At 47.6% G+C, this 19,480-nt stretch overlaps 1 protein-coding gene across 1 annotated transcript; it reads right to left on the bottom strand.

Moving 5' to 3' along the window:
* Positions 1-1,482: 1,482 nt before the first annotated feature.
* LOC134346125 (TNF receptor-associated factor 2-like) lies at positions 1,483-17,127 on the bottom strand. Its single transcript, XM_063047429.1, has 7 exons — positions 16,947-17,127; positions 13,877-13,931; positions 10,806-10,910; positions 8,640-8,813; positions 7,528-7,599; positions 5,988-6,074; positions 1,483-4,654 (listed from the first exon to the last, which is right to left on the bottom strand). Exons 1-7 carry the CDS (start codon positions 17,093-17,095, stop codon positions 3,755-3,757), a joined length of 1,542 nt encoding a protein of 513 aa, XP_062903499.1. The 5' UTR covers positions 17,096-17,127; the 3' UTR covers positions 1,483-3,754.
* Positions 17,128-19,480: the final 2,353 nt, after the last annotated feature.

Here is a 19,480-nt window from a genome sequence, read left to right as displayed (position 1 = left end):
GACGCTTCACTGCAGCAGGTCCTGGAAGACTTGTGAAGGTAGAGGGTAAAATGAATGCAGCAAGATACAGGGAAATCCTGGAGGAAAACCTGATACAGTCTGCAAGAGGTCTGCAATTTGGGAGAAAATTTGTTTTCCAGCAAGACAATGACCCTAAGCATAAAGCTAAAGCTACACATAAATGGTTTAAAAGTTAAATGTCCTGAAGTGACCAAGTCAGAGTCAAGACCTCAATCCAACTGAGGATATGTGGCTGGACTGGAAAAGGGCTGTTCACTCATGATCCCCATGCAATCTGACAGAGCTTGAGCAGTTTTGTAAAGAAGGATGGGGAAAAATTGCCATGTCCAGATGTGCAAAGCTGATGGAAACCTATCCTCACAGACCCAAGGCTGTAATTGCTGCCAAAGGTGCATCTACTGAATACTGACTTGAAGGGGGAGAATAATCATGTAATCAGTTTCTTTGTGTTTTATATTTAAATTAAATCCATTGTGATTCAATGTTATAAAACAATAAAAACACGAAAGCTTCTGGGGGGGGGTGAATAATTTTTATAGGCTCTGTATATGTGTGTGCTGTATATGTATATAAATAACACTGGGAATGGAGTCCTTGAAAGTGATTCTGTAGGTTGGAGAATCCGTTCAGAGTAGTGGTGATTGAAGTGATCTACACCAGTTCAGGAGCCGGATGATTATAAACTAAAAACAGTGGTGAGGAACCTGAGGCTCATGTACGTCCTGCCCAATGGTCGTAGTGAGAGCAGAGCTTGGCCTGGGTGGCTGAGGTATTTGATGACGGATGCTGCTATTTTTGTGGCCGTGCTCCTCGTAGACATGCTGAGAGGTGGAGAGGGCTTTGCCTGTGATGGACCGTGCTGTATCTGCCACTTTTGACACTGGTGTTTCCATACCAGGCCATGATGTAAACAGTTAGAATACTCTCCAATGTGCTTCTATAGAAGCTTGACAAAGCTTTAGGTGTTATGTCAAACATACACAAACGAATATTGATTTCTCTTTCTGGTAAAAAAAAATCCCTCTCCCTTCTCACTTAATTTATTCCCCAGTCTGACCTTTACCTCTTCTCCTCACCTGACTATCACTTCCTCTGGCTCTCTTCCTCCTTCCCTTTCTCCTATGGTCCTCTCTCCTCTCAGATCCCTTCCTCTCCAGCCTTTTACCTTTCCCACCCACCTGGCTTCACCTATCACCTTCCAGATATCTTCCTTTCCCTCACCCCCCCCCCCCAACCAACACCACCTTTTTATTCTGGCACCTTCCTCCTTGTTTTTCAGTCCTGAGGAAGGGGAGTCGGCCCGAAACATCGATTGTTTATTCATTTCCGTAGATGCGGCCTGACCTGCTGAGTTCCTCCAGCACCTCGTGTGTGCTGCAGTACCACTTATAGATGGGTGCGCATCTCCCAACATCAGAGACCAACTCCAATAACTCCATAAAGGCCCATCATCTTTATGAACTTTTAATGACATTCAGCGCGGCACTTGCAATATTACAAAGAAATCCAAGAGTCAATAAATTAGTCACATCAATAAATAAATAAATACAATTTGATATCATTAGGATTAAAGTGCAGTAAACAGAGTCCCAGAGTCAGCCGTCTCCTGGAGTTCAGGCTACCCAATAGTCTAGAGAGAAACTGAGCATTAAACTTCCCCATGTCTCGCTCCCCCTTTGGGGCAGGGGAGGTGGGTGGCGCAAAGGGAGATTAATCTTCCCTTCTTGATCCGGACAGCACAGGTTAGGCTCCTGTCAAATATTCCCTGGGCACGGACAGCATAGGTCCGATATAGTACTTCCTTGACAGGGATAATTTAGCTTAGCTTAGAGGCACGTCACAATACAGGCCCTTCCGGCCCAATGAGCTCATGTCACCCAGTCTCACCCATGGAACCAATTTATCTACTAACCGGTTCGACTTTGGAATGTGGGAGGAAACTGGAGCACCCGGAGGAAACCCACACGGTCACGGCAGAACGTACAAACTCCTTACAGGGTTCCTGGTGCTATGATAATTTAACGTTAACCGCTACACTACTGTGCCGTCCATAAATCAGATCCGTGAGGATTGTGCCAGGCAGCCCACAAGTTCCGCCAAGCTTCCGGCACCATCGTAGCAAGCCCGCAGCCCACGAACCCTAAACTGTACGAATTTGCACGTGGGAGGGAACTGGATCTCCTGGGGGGGGGAACCCACACAGTCACAGGGAGAGCGTACAAACCCTTTACAGATAACGGCAGGAACTGAATGCTGATCTTACATTTGTCAGCCTTGCCACCATTCAATTTAGCTTAGCACAGCATAGGTCCCAGCACTGTCCTGTCACACAGTTCCGGGGCAGGCATATGGTACAGAGCATATATTTTCTACGCCGTCATGATACACGTATTCAAGGACAGCATGAATTAGAAACAGAGTAGAAATCACTCTCCTTTTGCCGCTCCCAGGGCAGAGATGGGAAGGGTTAGATGTGGATGAAACCCCCTTCTACACAGTCCCATCAAAGCCTTCCAGACAGTGACAATGCAGGTTAACGACACCGCAAAGCTCCCTCTACACAGTCCCATCTCAGACACGCCCACACCAACAGCAGATACTGTGGAACCTCATCCCTTGTTCTGTCGTTCCTCTGAAAAGCTCACTAATAAAGTTCTCTAAAGATATGCTTCCTGTTACAATGAGGTATGACTCTGAGTGGCAGGCAGATTTTAAAACTCTGTTCGTAATCCCCAGTCTTTTTAAAACTACTACAGAGATGCACTATGGCCACTGCTTTCGGAAATAGTCTGATAATATTAAAAATAAATTAGATACAGAGTGAAGCTCCCTCTACACTGTCCCATTACACATTCCTTAAATAGGGACGGTATAGGTGAGGCACAAAGCAAAGTTCACACTGCCTCATTACATATCTAAAGGACTGAGACAGCAGACGTCTGATACACAGATCCCTCTACACTGGCCTGATACTTACAGTACCGTGCAAAAGTCTTAGGCACGTGCAAAAAAAATCTGTAAAGAGTAGAAGCTCTCAAAAATAATGAATTGAAAAGTTTCTAAATATCAAAAAAAATTACTACAAAAAGCACTAAACGGTTTAAAAAAAAAACTAAATCAAATCAATATTTGATGCCTTTAAAACTGCATCAATTTTGTCAGGTACATTGTCAATCAGTTTTAAGAGAAAATTGACTGGTAGGTTGCTCCAAGCATCCTGGAGATCTTATCACAGTTCTTCTGCAGAGTTTGGCTGTACTGCTGTCTCTGCAGGTAATCCCAGACAGCCTCAATGATGTTGAGATTGGGGCTCTGTGAATGGCCATTCCGTCTGAAACCATATAAACACTCCAGCGTGCCTATGACTCTTCCACAGTACTCTACCTCCAGCGCAGGGGTAACACAGGTCGCACCGGGGCAAATCTCCCTCCACAATGTCCCAGTGCACACTCCCAGGGCAGGGACATGTTAGATACGGTGCACAGCTTCCTTTACACCGCCCGGTTACATGATACAAGTTTGAGGCAGCATGAATTAGATATATGGGAATACTCCCTCTGCACTGTCCCAGAGTGAAGTCCCCTCTACTCTACCCTGTTACCTGTTCCCAAGAGGGAGTAAATGCGGAGTAAAGCTCCCTCCATGCCGTCACACCGGAGAGTGAGATATCAAGGGTTGTTTCCACTCAGGCAGATGATTTCACACCTGGGGACACTCCCCATCTCCCACCATCTCACAGCTGCAGTCCCATGGGATCCACCATCACCTTGATGTAGATGGTGTCGTTCCTGAGGTACTGGCTGGGCCCCTTCTGGAAGAGCTCGTGCCGGGCGAAGGTGGGGCAGCCGCTGGCCACGTTCATGTGGCTCCGCGGCTTCTGGAAGGAGCTGCTCAGCGGGTCGGGCGAGAAGGACTCCCGCAGGTGCCGCTGGCCGGCCTGGTCCAGCAGCAGGAAGGTGACCTTCTGCCGGAAGGGCCAGGGCAGAACCTCGTCATAGTCGCCCCGCACCAGCGCCAGGAAAAGGGAGAGGTGGCTGCCCTTGCCAGCGCCGTCGCCGTTGGGGTAGACCCGGCAGCAGAGGCGGTAGCCGAAAGGGTGGGTGGTGAAGTGCGGCGAGTAGAAGGACGGCCGCTGTCCTGCCTTGGCTGCCGCCATCTTCGCGGAAAAGTCTTTGATCTTCCAGACCAGGACGCCGTTGGTGCTGAGGGGCGGGGTGGGGAAAGCCAGGCCTGCCTGCGCTGACAGCTCTGCTGAGCGCAGTCCTGGCTTCTTCTGCAGGGCGTGAATGGTCTGCTCGAGGTGGAGGCACTTCTGCTGCAGTGCCTCGATCACCTGGGCGTAGCGGTCCAGCTCCCCGTTCAGGCTGCGCACCGACCTCTCCAGGCCGTCGGCCCGGCCCTCCAGGGCCTGCAGGCCCCGGTCCGCGGCAACTCCCGGCTCTGGCTCGGCGTTGCCGTCCAACTCCCTGGAGGGCTCGGCCGTCAGCATCCTCCCGGCCTTCTCAGCGGGCTCCAGGGGCGCGTCCCCGCCGCAGGTTCTCTCGGATCTCAGGCTGGTGGCGAGGGACAGGACCTGCAGGAGGTGAGTCTGCTGGGCAACTCGGAGGTGCTCGTTCAGATCCTCCCGGTGAAACTGAGGGGGCAGGGTGGGAGAAACAAAAGAGCAAAGGAACATCAGAGTCTATCCGAAATAAAAACACGCAACTCTGTGGAGAGAGAAACGGTTAATATTGGCAGGGAATTCTGTATAAAAGTCTGGAAACTGAATAACGGTTTTCACTTGGGGATATCATGCGCAGTTCTGGGCGAGGAGACCTGGAGTCTGTGGAGAGGGTGTAGAAGAACTTCACGAGGATGCTTCCTGGCTTAGCAGGTATGAGCTGTCAGGAGAGGTTGGACAAAATTGGGTAACTTTCTCTGGAAGACCAGTGGCTGAGAGGAGACCGTGGTAAAGGTTTAGAAATTTATGAGAGACATAGATTGAGTAGCCAGCCAAAATCTACTTCCCAGGGTCGAAGGTCAATTTACGTGCATTTAAATTGAGGGGATTTTTACAGCCAGGGATGGAATGGCCTGCTGGGGTAGTGACAGAGGCAGATACAAGTAGGGGCTTTAACACACTTTTTTTTGGATAAATGAATACAAATAGGGAATGGAGGGAAATGGATTACACAGACAGATCGGCTATAATTGTGTTCAACACAGACACTGAGGGTCAGAGGGGGCCAGTAGGAGGAGGCGTACAGGGAGTGAGATGCAGTTAGTGTCGCTTCTACGCTACTCAATGTCAGCAAGGCCAAGTGATGGCGGGGCGGGGTCAACGGTGGAAAGGATGAGCCGCGTCACGTTCCTAGATTCAACATCTCAGAGGGTCTGTCCTGGACCCAACACATTGATACAATCACCAGTGGCTAGAATTCGTTAGGAGTCTGAAGAGATTTCATCTGTCACCAAAGACCCTAGTGAATTCCTACAGACTCACGGTGAAGAGCGCTCTGACTGGGTGCATCACCGCCCAGGACGGAGGCCCCATTGTACGGGACAGAAAGACGCTACAGACGGTCGTGGACTCCACCAGCTCCACGATGGGCACGACCCTCCCCAGCATCAGGGACGTCTTCAAGATGCGATGCCTCAGGAAGGCAGCATCACTGCGCAGGACCCTCACCATTCGGGACAAGCTGATTCTACCATCAGGGAGGGGATACAGGAGCACACGACATTTTAGGAACCCTCTGCAATCATATTTCTGAAGCCACGAGCGCAATCTTGATACTCCTCTTTTGGCACTATTTAATTATGTATTTTCATAACTTATAGCAAATTTTACGTCTTGCAAAAACTTTCACAACATTATGAATCTGATTCTGATTCTGCAGTGCCATTTGATTCTGTGTCCACTCAGAAGCACTTCATACCTGGGCTTCGGAGCGGAGATCAGCTGACGTGCACACAAGGATACTAACCTGTTCCAGACAGCCGACATCCTTAAAGGGACAGGCCACCTTCACCTTGGGACAGTTGCCATGGAGGGGGTCACAGTGTTGTTCCAACTGTAAGAGAGAAATAAATGTAAAGGGTTTGCGTCAGCAAGAGTGATCCAAACTGTTACACTTACACGAAACAGGTCAAATTCCTCTGACATCTCACAGGATATTTACATCGCTATCTATAATGCCGTCTCAAGAAGCCAAAGGTTTCCCCAAGGAGGCAGCTCAACCCCACCACCCATGGGACAATAGAGGCTGCCATTGGTTTCATTCTGGGATGTATCATTCAAAGTGTCCTGACTGGTTACATCCTGCTCTGTCATGCTATTCAAATGCAGAGTAGTGGACTCTGGCCAGTACATCACGGGTACATCCCTCCCCACCATTCAGGAGTACCTACAGAAGGTGCTGCCTCGGGCAGGAGGTACAGAAGCCGGAAGTCCCACATCAACAAGTCCAAGAACAGCTACTCCTTCCCTTCAACCATTCGGTCCTTGAACCAACCTGCACAACCCTCATCACTACCTCAACACAGCAACACCATGACCACTTTGCACTATAATGGACCTCTTTTGTTCTAATTGTGACCTTTCATGTATAGTTTATAATTATTTTAAGTTTTTCTTGTGATTACTGCCTACCTGGTATAAAGATTATAGATTAGCTTTATTCGTTGCATCTAAACTGTGAAATGCATTGTTTGCATCAACAATCAACGCAGTCTGAAGAAGTGGTGGTGATTGGAAAACTCCCATGACTCACTAAGCCTAACCCTAACATCTTGGGAATATGGCAAGCAACCGGAGAACCAGGAGGAAACCCACGCAGTCACGGGGAAAGCATGCAATCTCCTTACAGACAGCGACGGAATTGAACCCGGGTCACTGGCACTATAAAGTGTTGTGCCAGCCATTATGTACCTGTGATGCTGATACAAGTTTTCTTTGCACCTGGACATACTTGCGCAGACGACAAGAAACACAAGTTTAACTTTGGTATTTATTATCTATCCCCATTTTCCCCAGAGCCAATCATATTGCTGGGTCTGGCGTCACACGGGGAATGTTCCGACGGGAAACGGAAGGCAGATGCACTTCCCTGAAGGAATCTTCCTTGTGGCATAGAAGAGAGGCCATTCAACCCATTGACTCCATACTAGCTTGCATGTCATTCAATCCAACCTAATCCCCTCCCTGAAGGAATCACATTCTTATATTTATTGTGACATAGAAGCGGGGCCATTTTGCCCATTGACGCTATACTAGCTCTCAGATAAACCAATCTGACCCAATCCTCCATTTATTTCGCTGTAACCTATTCATCCTTACAAGCCAATCAACACCTACACTTACCCGCCTCCCCCCCCCACCCCCCACCTGACCACCACAGAGGGTGGGGGTGGTGGTGAAACCACATGGTCACAGGTAGGACGTGCAAACTCCAGACAGACAGTACCCAGGAAGTTACAGGGCCAGAGTGGTGGCCGTGCAGGGATCTCTCATTAATGGATTCTTACCTCCGTCTTTGTCAAGTCGGCCTGGCCACAGAGAGGGCAGCTCTCCTGTTTTCCACACGTTGCCATGTGGTCCTGGAAAACAGAGACAGGAGGTCGACTGTATTATAGGCTGCAGACGGACACAGTACACGACGCATGTGTGTGGGAGAGGTGGGGGGAGGGTCAGTAACGTTACCGCTTGGACAAGGACTCGGAGGCAGGGCCGTCGGGTTGGGAATAGGGCCCTTCAGGGTGCGGTTAACTAAAAAGGGATGCGAGCAGGATCAAGCACCAGGGTCCCCTCATGCTGGACTCCTGGTCCCTGTACCCTTGCCCAGTCATTTCTCACCCCTCCATTCCTACTTCCTCCGACCCAGTCTCCTAACCCGCAGTGTCTAGAACCCCGATACCCAGAACTCCATTGCCCTGTGATTCCCACCTCACGCCTTGGTGCTGTGGCAGTGTGACACACAGGTTCCCTATCTGTTCTCGCTCCCATTCCCCCTCTCCCCACCCTACCACCTCCTCTGCCTTATCTCTCACTTCCCTCCTCTGTCCCCCTCATCCGGAGCCCTCTCTTTTCCTCCTTGACCCTAGGCAACCTCCCTCCCCCTTCCACAACCCCTCACCCATCCTCCACCCCCACCTCCCACTTTTCCCCAACTCCTCTCTCTCCTCTGCTTCCTCACCCTACCCCCTATCTCTTCCAGCTTCCTCCACCTCTCTCACCCCCACTCATTCACCCTCCACCCTCTCTCCCATCTTGTGCTGCTCCCCCCACATCCCTCACCTTCCACCATCTCCCTCCCTTCTCATTCCAACCCTTTCCCTCTCTCCCACCTCTCCCTTCCCTACTCTCACTCATTTCTCCACCTTGTCTGTCCGGAGACACTCTCTCTCCTCTCTGACTCGCAGTCTCTATCTCTATACATCCCCGAGTTTCATCACTCCACCACTGAAGTCCACGCCTCCACCAACTTAGCTCCCAAACTCTGGAACTTCCTTGGTTTTCCCCAACCTGGTCTGTTTCTAAAATTCCCATCACCTTCCCTTAGCTCTTGCACCGAGGAAGTAGTTTGGGACGGCACTACAGCACTGGGTTTTGAAGCTGAGAGCCAGCGCACACACCCCACCTCCAGAAGCTTGTGGATGCAGAACGTCTCACAACGGGGGCAACGCTCCATCCGCCACTCGCACTGCTGGGTCTCGTGAACCAACATGTCCTTCCTGGGGCCGACAGCCTCGCAGCCAAATGCCACATTGGCACAGGGCAGGACCTGGAAACCACACTGTGCTCGGTGTGTACGCTGCATGAGAGAGAAGCCAGGGAGAGTGCGGAGGGGAGGGGGAAGACAAAGAGAGAGAGGAGGGGAGGGGGAGAAGAGAGGAGGGGTTGAGCGAATAAGAGTGGGATAAAGAAAATGAATGAGGAGAGAGAGAACAAGAAAAGGAGAGAGAGAAAGAGACAGAAAAGAGAGAAAGTAGGGAAAAGTGAAATCAAGGAAAATAAATGAGAGAGGGAAAGAGAGAATGAGAATGAAATAGGAAGGATGAAAAGAGAGAGAGGAGAGGGAAAGAATGTGAGAAAAAGCATGGCGAAGCAAGAAAGAGGAAAAAGCAAAAGAAGAGAGAGCAAGAAGGAAAGGATAATCGAGAGAGGACAGATAGAAAAAGAATGGATGAAATAAAGAGAAAGAAAAACAGAATAGAAAGAAAGAAAGTGTAAGGAAATGAGAGAGTGAAAATAGAGAAAAGTGTTTAGGAAGGAGTATAAATTAAGAGAAGGAGAGAGAGTTAGGAAGAAACAGAGAAAAAGAGAAACAAAGATGAGGAAGAGCACAAAAGAGAAAAGCAGAGGGAAGAGAGAGACCAAAAATGATCAATAAGTATAAAACTCATATCTACACAAGTAAAAGGTTGTGTTCTATGCGAACCACGCTGCCGCTGTGCCAGGGATTGTGTGCCCAATGAGTCCACCCCAGTGCCCAACTAGGGGTAATGCTAATCACTAATGCCTTCTCTAATGAAGTACCAATCAACCTCTGCTTTAAATATACTCACTGACTCGGCCTTCACAGCCGTACGTGGCAGTAAGTGCCACAGAATCACCAATAAATTCCTCCTCATCTCTGTTCTAAAGAGAGTGTATCTCTCGGAAGGACCGGTTCTACCTGCTCTGCAGACCAGGTGATGAGATTTTGAGTTAGGGTTAGAGTTTTGAAATGCTCTGGAGGTCATCATCTCTGGCATTACTGTTGGGCTTGCCGGGAACACCCATGAGTTTTCAGCAGGTACTTGTTGGAAGACAGAAGCACAGTAAGCTCCCACTATTACTGATACGGCAGGTGATCTGCTGTTTTTCGATCAGTAGAGGGGTGAATTTCTCAGTTTTCTTCTCGTCACGGCACAGATAGAGGATATTCGACCCACTGTCTCTCTGTCAGCTCTCAAAACAATCCCAGCACTACAATGGACCTTTTGTCCGTTCTTTCATGTATAATTTATGTTTATAATTTTGTTCCTCCTGTGAATCCTGTTTATCTGATGCTACGTGCCTGTGAGGCTGCTGTAGGGAAAGTTTTCACTGCACCTGTGCCTAAGTGTACTTGTGGATGTGACAATGAACTCAACTCTAGTCTTTGACTTTATTCCACTTATAGAAAATAGAATACAGAACAGTACTGTCCATTCAGCCCACGATCCTTTTAACCTACTCTACAATCAATCTAACCCCTCCCTCCTACATATGCTTCCATTTTTCTATCATTCATGTAACATGTACCGGGGAGACATCTGATCTCTCTGCCTCTACCACCACCACTGGCAATGCATTCCATAGGCCTATCACTCTCCCTGTAAAGAATTTAAATCTGACAACCCCACCCCTCATACTTTCCTCCAACCTCCTCACAGTAAGGCCATTTACAGTGGCTGATTAACACACCGACCCACTGATGTGGGAGTTTGAGAGAGAACTAAAAACACACACACACACATAAACACAGCACCAGAAGTCAGGATCAATCCCAATGAGGATCTGTGAGACAGCAGGACTACCTGCTACAAGCGGGCTGCCCCTCCTCCCATTTCAGCTGGAGACCCGTTGAATCACTCCCGCATTCCCACCGGTTTCGAACCCTGCGGGCATGTGGACCCAGTGGACTCCACTGGCAGTCCCTGCTGGCCACCTAGTGGCAGGAGTTGGTATTACTTCCTCCGGCCCCCTTTCTCCTTGCATCCCATCCCCTCTGGGAGTTTCAGTCCATACCCCACCACCCCCACCCAGCACAGAGACTTACCAGGTAGTTCCGCAGCGAACCGACCCAGTCACAGCCCTCCAAGTGAGCCGTGCAGTGAATCTTTGTGACGTAGGCGTCATTCTCCGCTGCCCTGTCCAGGTAAACCTGCAGCGTGGATAAAACGCGAGAGGTTAGGTAATGGTGGAAACCTCGTTCCCTGCAGCTTCTTGCTGCCAATTGGACCTCTGCTGCTATGTATCTGTGTATGTAAGAAGGCGGCTCTGACAACACAGAGGGTCATAGAGTCATACAGTACGGAAGCAGGCTCTTCCGCCCACATTGTCCATGCCATGATTTTTGTCCATCTACCTTAATCCTATGACCGAAAGGCCTGGATAGAGTAGAGATGGAAAGGATGTTTCCTTTAGTAGGAGAGTCTAGAATCCAAGGGAATGGCCTCAGGATAAAAGGACTAAAACAGTAAGGAGAAAGGATTTCATCAGCCAGAGGGTGGAGAATCTCTTGCCAGAGAGGGCTGTGGAGGCTAAGTCATTCTGGTGTATTTAAGGCAGAGATTGATAAATCCCTGATCAGTAAGGGGGTTGAGGGTTCACAGGAGGGGGTCGAGAATGAAAGTGAAAAAAAGCTGGATTTGAATCGTGGAGCAAACTCAAAGAGCCAAATGGCCTAGTTCTGCCCCTATATATTCTGGCCAATTACACATTAGGACTGCATATAAAAATACACAAATTTTGGAGATCTGAAAAAGAAGCAGAAAATGCTGGGGAAACTCAGCAGGTTGGGCAGCATCTGCGGAGAGAGAAGCAGTTCAGGTCAAAGAGCATTGATCAGTATTAGCCGATGAATGGTCTTCCAGCCGAAATGTTCACTGTTTCTCGTTCCATAGGTGCTGACTGACCTGCTGAGTGTTTCCAGCATTCTTTGCACGTGCTTCTTTGGCCATGCTGTGAGTACAGGAGCAGCGTTGGGCACAATACAGGTACGACGTGATTGCATACGGAGGGGACTTATTAGGGCTGGAAAATCCAAGCTCCAAGGACAAATTGGATAGGTTAGGATGGAGTTTTCTCTGGAACAGAGGGGGCTGAAGAGAGGCTTAAATCCCATGTAGAAAATTATATGGAACCATGATTGAATAAAGGACCAATTTCCCCTGGTTGAGAGCTTTAGAACATAGAACAAGACTGGCCCTGTGGCCCACCAAACATGATACAAATTAAATTACCCAGTAAATCTCACCTGACTCTGCACAGGACCCATATCCCTGCATTCACTGCATATCCATGTGTCTTTCTAAAGGCCTCTTAAACATCACTATTCCACCACCACTGCTGGGAGCCCATTCCAGGAACCCAGCACTCTGTGCAGAAAAAACTCTCCTCCACACATCTGCTGTAAACTTTGAATCTCTCACCTTAAGTGCCTATCTAGTATTTGACATTTTATTTTTCCCCTGGGGGAAAGATTCTGACTGTCTACTTGAAGTTTGGATAAGTACTTGGACAGGAAGGGCACGGTGAACTGCGATCTAGGTGCGGGTCGGTGGGTCGGCGGGACTTGGCAGAATGATAGTTTGTATAGACTAGATGGGCCGAAGGGTCTGTTTCCATGCTGCAGTGCTCGCTGACCCTATCTCTGCCTCTGAGACTTCAATCAGCCACTGACGCTCCAGAGAAAACTATCCAATTTTGTCCAACCTCTCCTTATAGTCTGCACCCTCTGATCCAACTTGGTAAACCTCTTCTGCACCTTTTCCAAAGTCTCCACATCTTTCCAGCAATCAGATATCCCAGGTAATCACTAAATGAATTAGAATAAATGAGAGGAGGAGTTTCTCTGCCTCAAGAATGGTAGGGTTTCTGGAGCTCTCTAGCAGAAAAGTTGAGTGAATCCGAAACCCCTCACTACAATGGAATAGTAGTTAGATGTGAACTTAAAGGGCTACGACCACAATGCTACTCAGCTGAGCAGCACAGACACAATGAGCCAAAGGGCCTCCTTCTATACCACAAATGCTCTATGACCACCAAGTCCCATGAACGGCCTATGTCAGCAAAGCAAAACTTTCCATCCCTCAAGTTCCCGTCACCTCTTGGAAAGTTTTAGTTCCCCCTTGTATTTTACCTATTAAAATTCCCAGAAGGAGGGAGGGGGATGTGCGGAAATTCCTGGAGATCATGAGTTGGTGGGGCCAAGAGCGATGACATCAACTTTGTTCATCGCTAGCCCTGAGTGGCCACAGGAGCGCAGTGTTTCTCTTCATCCTCCCTGCCTGTGCAGACCTCCTGAACTAGCCAGCGGAGGCTGCCTTCAATACCACTCCGAACCGTGCCAAAGCAACATCATGCACTAATGACTCACTACTGTCTGTCTCTGGGAATCTCCCCTCTTCTCCAGAAAAACACAGATATTTCATTCCTTACGTAGGAATTCCAGTTAAATTCCAATTTGTAGGATATTCCCCCATATCCGTTACTCCCTATATAAACCTCCAGAACTCCACAATTAGAATCCGTCTGTAATTCACTCCTGAATATTCATTATTCTGTGTATAAACTACTGGAACCTCTTGAAATTCTACCCTGTAACTCACTCCCAAGTACAGCATTCTATATATAAACCTCCTGAACTCCTTAACTAAATCACTCCTGGGAATCCATTATTCTGTCCTCTGAACTCCCCAACTAGATTGCAGACTGTAATTCACTCCCAGGTATCTATTATTGTATGTATAATCCCCCTATGCTCCTCAGCTATATTCCAGACGGTAACTCACTACCAAATATCTGTTATTCTATGTATAATTCACCAACTAAATTCCAGCCTGTAACTCATCCCTGGAACCCATTACCTTACAAATACACCTTGCGAAGCCTCAATTAAATTCTAGCTTGTACCCATCCCTGGGTGTCCATTGTCCAATAATATAAGCATCTGAGTTCTCTGACAGATTGCAGCCCATAAGTCAGTCCTGGAGACAGTGCCCATGAAGCAACATTCCTTACAACCCCCACAACACAGCCCAGCTCTAATCCACATCTCCCTCCTTTGCAAATACGTCAAACAGCAATAACAGTGATAAGATGCTTACAACACATAAGAGGTCCTACCTTGGAACGAAGAACCTTCTTTTGGCAAATGTAGCAATCCGCTTCATTTCCTGTCCTAAAATATGCAGAAAAAAATTAATATTTTCACATTCATTTCTTCTAACTCGGTGTTCCCAGTATGTGAGTGTTTGAGCCATTGTTGGGTTTTTGCTTTTCACAGTCAAGCCCCTTCCCTTCCAAAGGAACACCGAAGAAAAAGTACAGTTGTCCAGAGAAGATACAGTGCACGGATGGGGTCAAACTGCACTCAGTCCCTTCAGGGGAGATCACTGGAATTCTCCACCCTCAGTCGGAGGACTGTTGGAGGCTCCCTCGTTTGTTGTGTTCAAAACAGAGGTCAATTGATTTGTAGATGTTAAAGAAAGACAGGGGTGTAGGGAAAGGACAGGAAAATGTGACAAGGGATCATTAATTCACCTGGTTTCTCCTAGCAGATTGTACATTAGTTAGTCATTGTAAATTGTCCAAAGCGGGATCTTTGGACAGGCATATGTCATGAAATTTGTTACTTAGCAGCAGCAGTACCTAAAAATTATGATAGGTAGATAGATAGATGAAGGTAGGTGGATAGATAGAGGGAGGTAGATAGACGAAGATAAATGAATACACGGGTGAAGACAGAAAGATCAAAAAGAGAGCAAAATGGTCACCAGCATGAATGCAAGAGGGAGAATCGAGATGGGGTGGAGTGGTGACAGGTGTTGAAGGGACAATAATATAGCATCTGTGTTGGATTATTGTAAATAGGTGTTGGATGATCGAGAGATGGCTTTGTCAGTGCTGCAGGGCTCTGATTTTTATGACTGGTTGACCAGGGTTGAGTCGCCAAGTCTATTCATGTACCCTATAGACTTATATTTTAGGAAAGGATAAGTAGTTGGCCTCTGCAGAATGGCCCATTGGGTGGCTGAGTGATAGAGTCTGGGGACAGTTTATGGGCACGGAAGAAAATAAAAAGAGGGTTGGGGTAGGATTAATGTACATGGTGATTGACTGTCATCGAAGACTTAGTGGGTTAAAAGACTTGTTTCTGTGCTGTACTCTCCTATGACCATAAGACATAGGAGCAGATTTAGCCCATTTAGTTCTTCGAGTCTGTTCTGCCATGTAATCATGGCTGATTGATACTATGCCAACCCTGTTGAAATGTTGGAAACAGCATGGCACATTGATGCCAGAAGCTTGGCAACATGTGTAGGCTGCCTCCTCCCAGCACATTTTGGACTCTGTTGGAACAACACGTTTTTTTTTTGTACATTAAAGCTAATCTAATCTTTAAACACATTCAATTTGCTGCTCAGAAAGTCCTTCAGCAGCAGATCATTAACCTCTTCGCTCCCTAACTATATGGGCAGCAGGCTCACGGCCACATCGCCACTTCCAACGACTACCCTGCCTAAATCACTCCACCGACTCAAGAACAGACCACGTCCCCATCCAAATCCTACTCCACCGTAAACACACTCTTCACCGAAGATTCAAGAAGACTATCCACTATAGGTGAGAATTAGGGACAAAATAAAAGCAGAAGATGCCGGAAACACTCGGCAGGTCAGGCAGCGTCCATGGAGAGAGAAACAGAGTTAACATTTCAGGACAAAAACTGAATTGAAATGTTAAATCAGAGAATCTTGACAAAGGGTCTTGGCCTGAAAGGTCAACTCTTTAATTCTCTCCATAGATGCCGCCAGCATGCTGAGTTCCTTCAGCATTTTCTGTGTTTCTCTGGATTCCCAGCATCAGGAGAACCCCTGCATTAACATTTTTCCTCATTATTTTCTCAGTGCTCCCTGCATTTTCTACTTCATTTTTGATTTCGGGTTTCCAACACCTAAAATTGCTTTTCACTTTCACAATGAGAATTCACCAGTAGGTGCAGGCATGGACACCGAAGGCATTTTAAAATGAAAATAGGTTCAACTATACACACGCTGTCCATATATTGATCACTGAGATTCTAAACTCTAACTTTAGGTACTTTTTTCTTCTTTCTGTTTGTCTCAGGATGGGGCATTTTTGCCAACCAGATTTCTCTTGTATGTTCCGGCTCGCTGGGTATTGTAGTCATAGTCATACTTTATTAATCCCGGGGGAAATTGGTTTTCATTACAGTTGCTCCATAAATAATAAATAGTAATAGAACCATAAATAGTTAAAAATATGTATGTCCCAGTAATTCTGACTCCACATCAGTACCCAGACTTACAACATTAGCCACACATTACAGGATGGGGAAAAGCTGCGGAGGGTTGCAAACGCAGCTAGTTCCATCATGGGCACTAGCCTCCCCTCCTCTGAGGGCGGCTTCAAAAGGTGATGCTTCAAAATAGGGGGCATACATCAGTAAGGAACCCTATCACCCAGGGCATGCCCGCTCCTTATTGCTACCATCACGAACAAGTTACAGGAGCCTGAAGACCCACACTCAACATTTTAGAAGCAGCTTCTTCCTCTCTGCCATCAGATCTCCGAACAGATGATGAACCAACCATGAACTACTTCATTAATTATTTGCTCTCTGTTTTTGCACTACTTATATACAGTATGTATCTCTTATTGTAATTTATAGTTTATTTTATCTACTGCCACAATACAACCGATTTAAAAACATACGCCATTGATATTAAAACTGATTCTGATTACAATGGAGATTATCTGTCCGTTACTTCATCCCACAAATCCTCCGTGTTCCGCTCAGATCCCTCTCTCACCTTCTCTGCTACCTGGTCTAAACTTGTTTTCACTCTTGCTCAGTCCTGATGAAGTGACTCCGACCTAAGAAGTTAACTGTTTCTTATCCTGTACCTAAGCTCTTTGGGCCCGAATGGCTTACTGTCATGGTGCATTTCTCCTTGAAGCATAGGAGAAGGCTTGTTAGACATAATAGGGGCATTAAAAGGCTTACTGGGGAAGGGGGGATCCATCCTGTACAAGGATGATAAAGTTTTAATTTGAGAACTATGAAAATATGGATTAAAGTTATGTAATAAACATATTTTTAAAAAGACAAACTCTGAGAATTCTATCCACCTCCCGGCGATGATCCACCACCTCTGTCCCCCTGACTCACCTGAACAGATTCTCCAGGCAGGCGGTACAGTAGCGGTGGCCACATTCCGTCTGCTTCGGTTTGATCAGCAAGAAGCGGCAGGCGGAGCACAGCAGGCAGGAGCTGGCGATCGGATCCACTGGGCTGATGCCTGACACCAAGGCTACCATAATCCCACACTGGCCGAGGAAAGAGACGCAAATTAAACTTCTGCTACTGAAATACAGCGCCGGCGTCAGAGAGTGCCTTTAAGAATACAGGCTACGGAATCCCCTGTGCGTCACTAGACATTACAAACCCTGCCCTTTGTGACGTCATAGGTACAACCCAGCGCTCCAGTATAATGTTCCTCCCATCCGGGCAACGTTCCAACCCTTTGTGACGTCACGGTCCTTCACCTTGCCGAAACTTGAATGGGGGCGGTGGGTGAGGAACTGAACGGAACAAGAAGGTGCAGAGAATGGAACGTACATCATCTTTCAAACAAAATGCTGAAAGGAACTCAGCGGGCCATGCAGCATCCGTGGAGAAAAGCAGACCGTTAAACGTTTCGGGTCAACACACACAGAGTGCTGGAGGAACTCGGCGGGTCAGGCAGCACCTATGCAGGAAAATGACCTTTCGCGCCGAGTTGCTTCAGCGGGACTTACGGGAAGGGTCAGGGTATCGTCCTCATTTTCCTACCACTTGGGGAGCGTGTTGAGGTAATCACCAGCTCGGCGCTGTTATGGTAAATCGAGGCATGCATGACTCAGGGACTTAGTCTTCGGGGAAGGTTGGACGGGGGTAAAGATAGAAATGAAATCTAATGTGCTGCGGTCATCGTCACGAGAAGCAAGCTGTGTGAGATGCGCGAAAGGAAGTCTGAAGATGCGAATCCGAAATAGAAACAGAAAAGTCTAGAAAGATGATGTTTCAACTCGCTGACCTTGGATTGGATTTGGTGTGCTGCGTATGTGACTCTGCACAGGTAAGCGCCACCGGGTCTTTTAAAACCCGCATCCTTGTTTTCAAATTCCTTCCGAATCAGGTTTATTGTCACTGATTTTATCTGGTGAAATGCGTCGCTTTGCGGCAGCATTACAGTGCAGGACCCAACCACGAACCACAGCCACCTCTCACTCTTGCCCACACTGCACCAGAATCTGTGGATCCTGGATCGGCCTCTACCCACCAGCAGACAATCCCTGAGGAGAACATCATACTCGACTCGAATAGCCGCACTACTACAGTGCAGGGCATTTGAAATAAAACTGTAAATTCTTCAGTAATCTGATGGCGGAGAGGTGGAAGCTGTTCCTAAAATGTCGAGTGTGTGGCTTCAGGCTTCTGTACCTCCTCCCTGACGGTAGTGATGAGAAGAGGGCATGCCCTGAGTGATGGGGGCCCTTCATAAAGGATGCAACCAGTCAGAAAGCTCTGTAGAAATTTGATAGTGTCTTTGGTGAGATATCAAGTCTCCTCAAATGTCTAATGAGGTACAGCCACTGGTGTGCCTTCTTCGAGGTTGCATCAGTGTGTTGGGCCCAAGACAGACCTTGGGATATGTTAACATCCAGGAACTTGAAGCTGCTCAGCCCTTCCGCTGCTGATCCCGCTCAATCTCCTCCAATCCTCTCAGACTGCAAACTTCCCAATTATGGCTACCTGACCACTTCGAGTTCGAACACCCTAGAAGTGTGGGGAAAGAGGTGGCCGTACAGGTGTGCAGACCCTAAATTCCCTCCCTAAACACCTTGCCCTTTTTCAAGAGTCCTCAAAGGTAAATTTTCTGACCAAACAAACCAGAAGCTGCTGATCAGGCATCATCTGTGAAGAAGGAAACGATGAAGGCTTCAAATTGAACCACCTAATGATGCTCTATCAGCTCAAAAGGTGGGGTTTCCAGTGGCCAACCATTTTAATTCTATTTCCCATTCCCATTCCAAAATATCAATTCATGACCTAGTCAGTTGTTATGATGAGGCAATGTCTCATGTTCCATCTGGGTAGCCTCCAACCTGAAGGCACGAACATCAGTTTCTCTAACTTCTGATGATTCCCTGCCCCCCAACCCACCCCTACTTCTTATTTCCATTCTAGTCCCTTTTTCACCCTTCTCACCTGTCCATCACCTTCCTCGGGTCCTCCTCCTCCTTTCCTTTAGAATAGAATAGTACAGCACGGTACAGGCCCTTCAACCCACGATGTTGTGCCGACCCTCAAATCCTGCCTCCCATATAAGTCCCCAGCTTAAATTCCTCCAAATACCTATCTAGTAGTCTCTTAAACTTCACCAGTGTATCTGCCTCCACCACTGACTCAGGCAGTGCATTCCACGCACCAACCTCTCTCTGAGTAAAAAACCTTCCTCTAATATCCCCCTTGAACTTCCCACCCCTTACCTTAAAGCCATGTCCTCTTGTATTGAGCAGTGGTGCCCTGGGGATGAGGCGCTGGCTGTCCACTCTATCTATTCCTCTTATTATCTTGTACACCTCTATCATGTCTCCTCTCATCCTCCTTCTCTCCAAAGAGTAAAGCCTTAGCTCCCTTAATCTCTGAACATAATGCAT

Source organism: Mobula hypostoma, chromosome 5, assembly GCF_963921235.1.
Source record: "Mobula hypostoma chromosome 5, sMobHyp1.1, whole genome shotgun sequence".
Taxonomy (NCBI): Eukaryota; Metazoa; Chordata; class Chondrichthyes; order Myliobatiformes; family Myliobatidae; genus Mobula; species Mobula hypostoma.
Note: the sequence above shows the minus strand (reverse complement) of the source record. Positions and strands in the feature narration are given on the sequence as shown.

Coding starts and splice junctions, on each gene's coding strand:
- LOC134346125 (XM_063047429.1), bottom strand. CDS start 17,095: ATGGTAGCCTTGGTGTCAGGCATCAGCCCAGTGGATCCGATCGCCAGC. Junction 8,814..10,805: donor GTTCGCTGCGGAACTACCTG/GTAAGTCTCTGT, acceptor TCTCTCATGCAG/CGTACACACCGAGCACAGTG. Junction 4,655..5,987: donor ATGTCGGCTGTCTGGAACAG/GTTAGTATCCTT, acceptor CTGCCCCCTCAG/TTTCACCGGGAGGATCTGAA.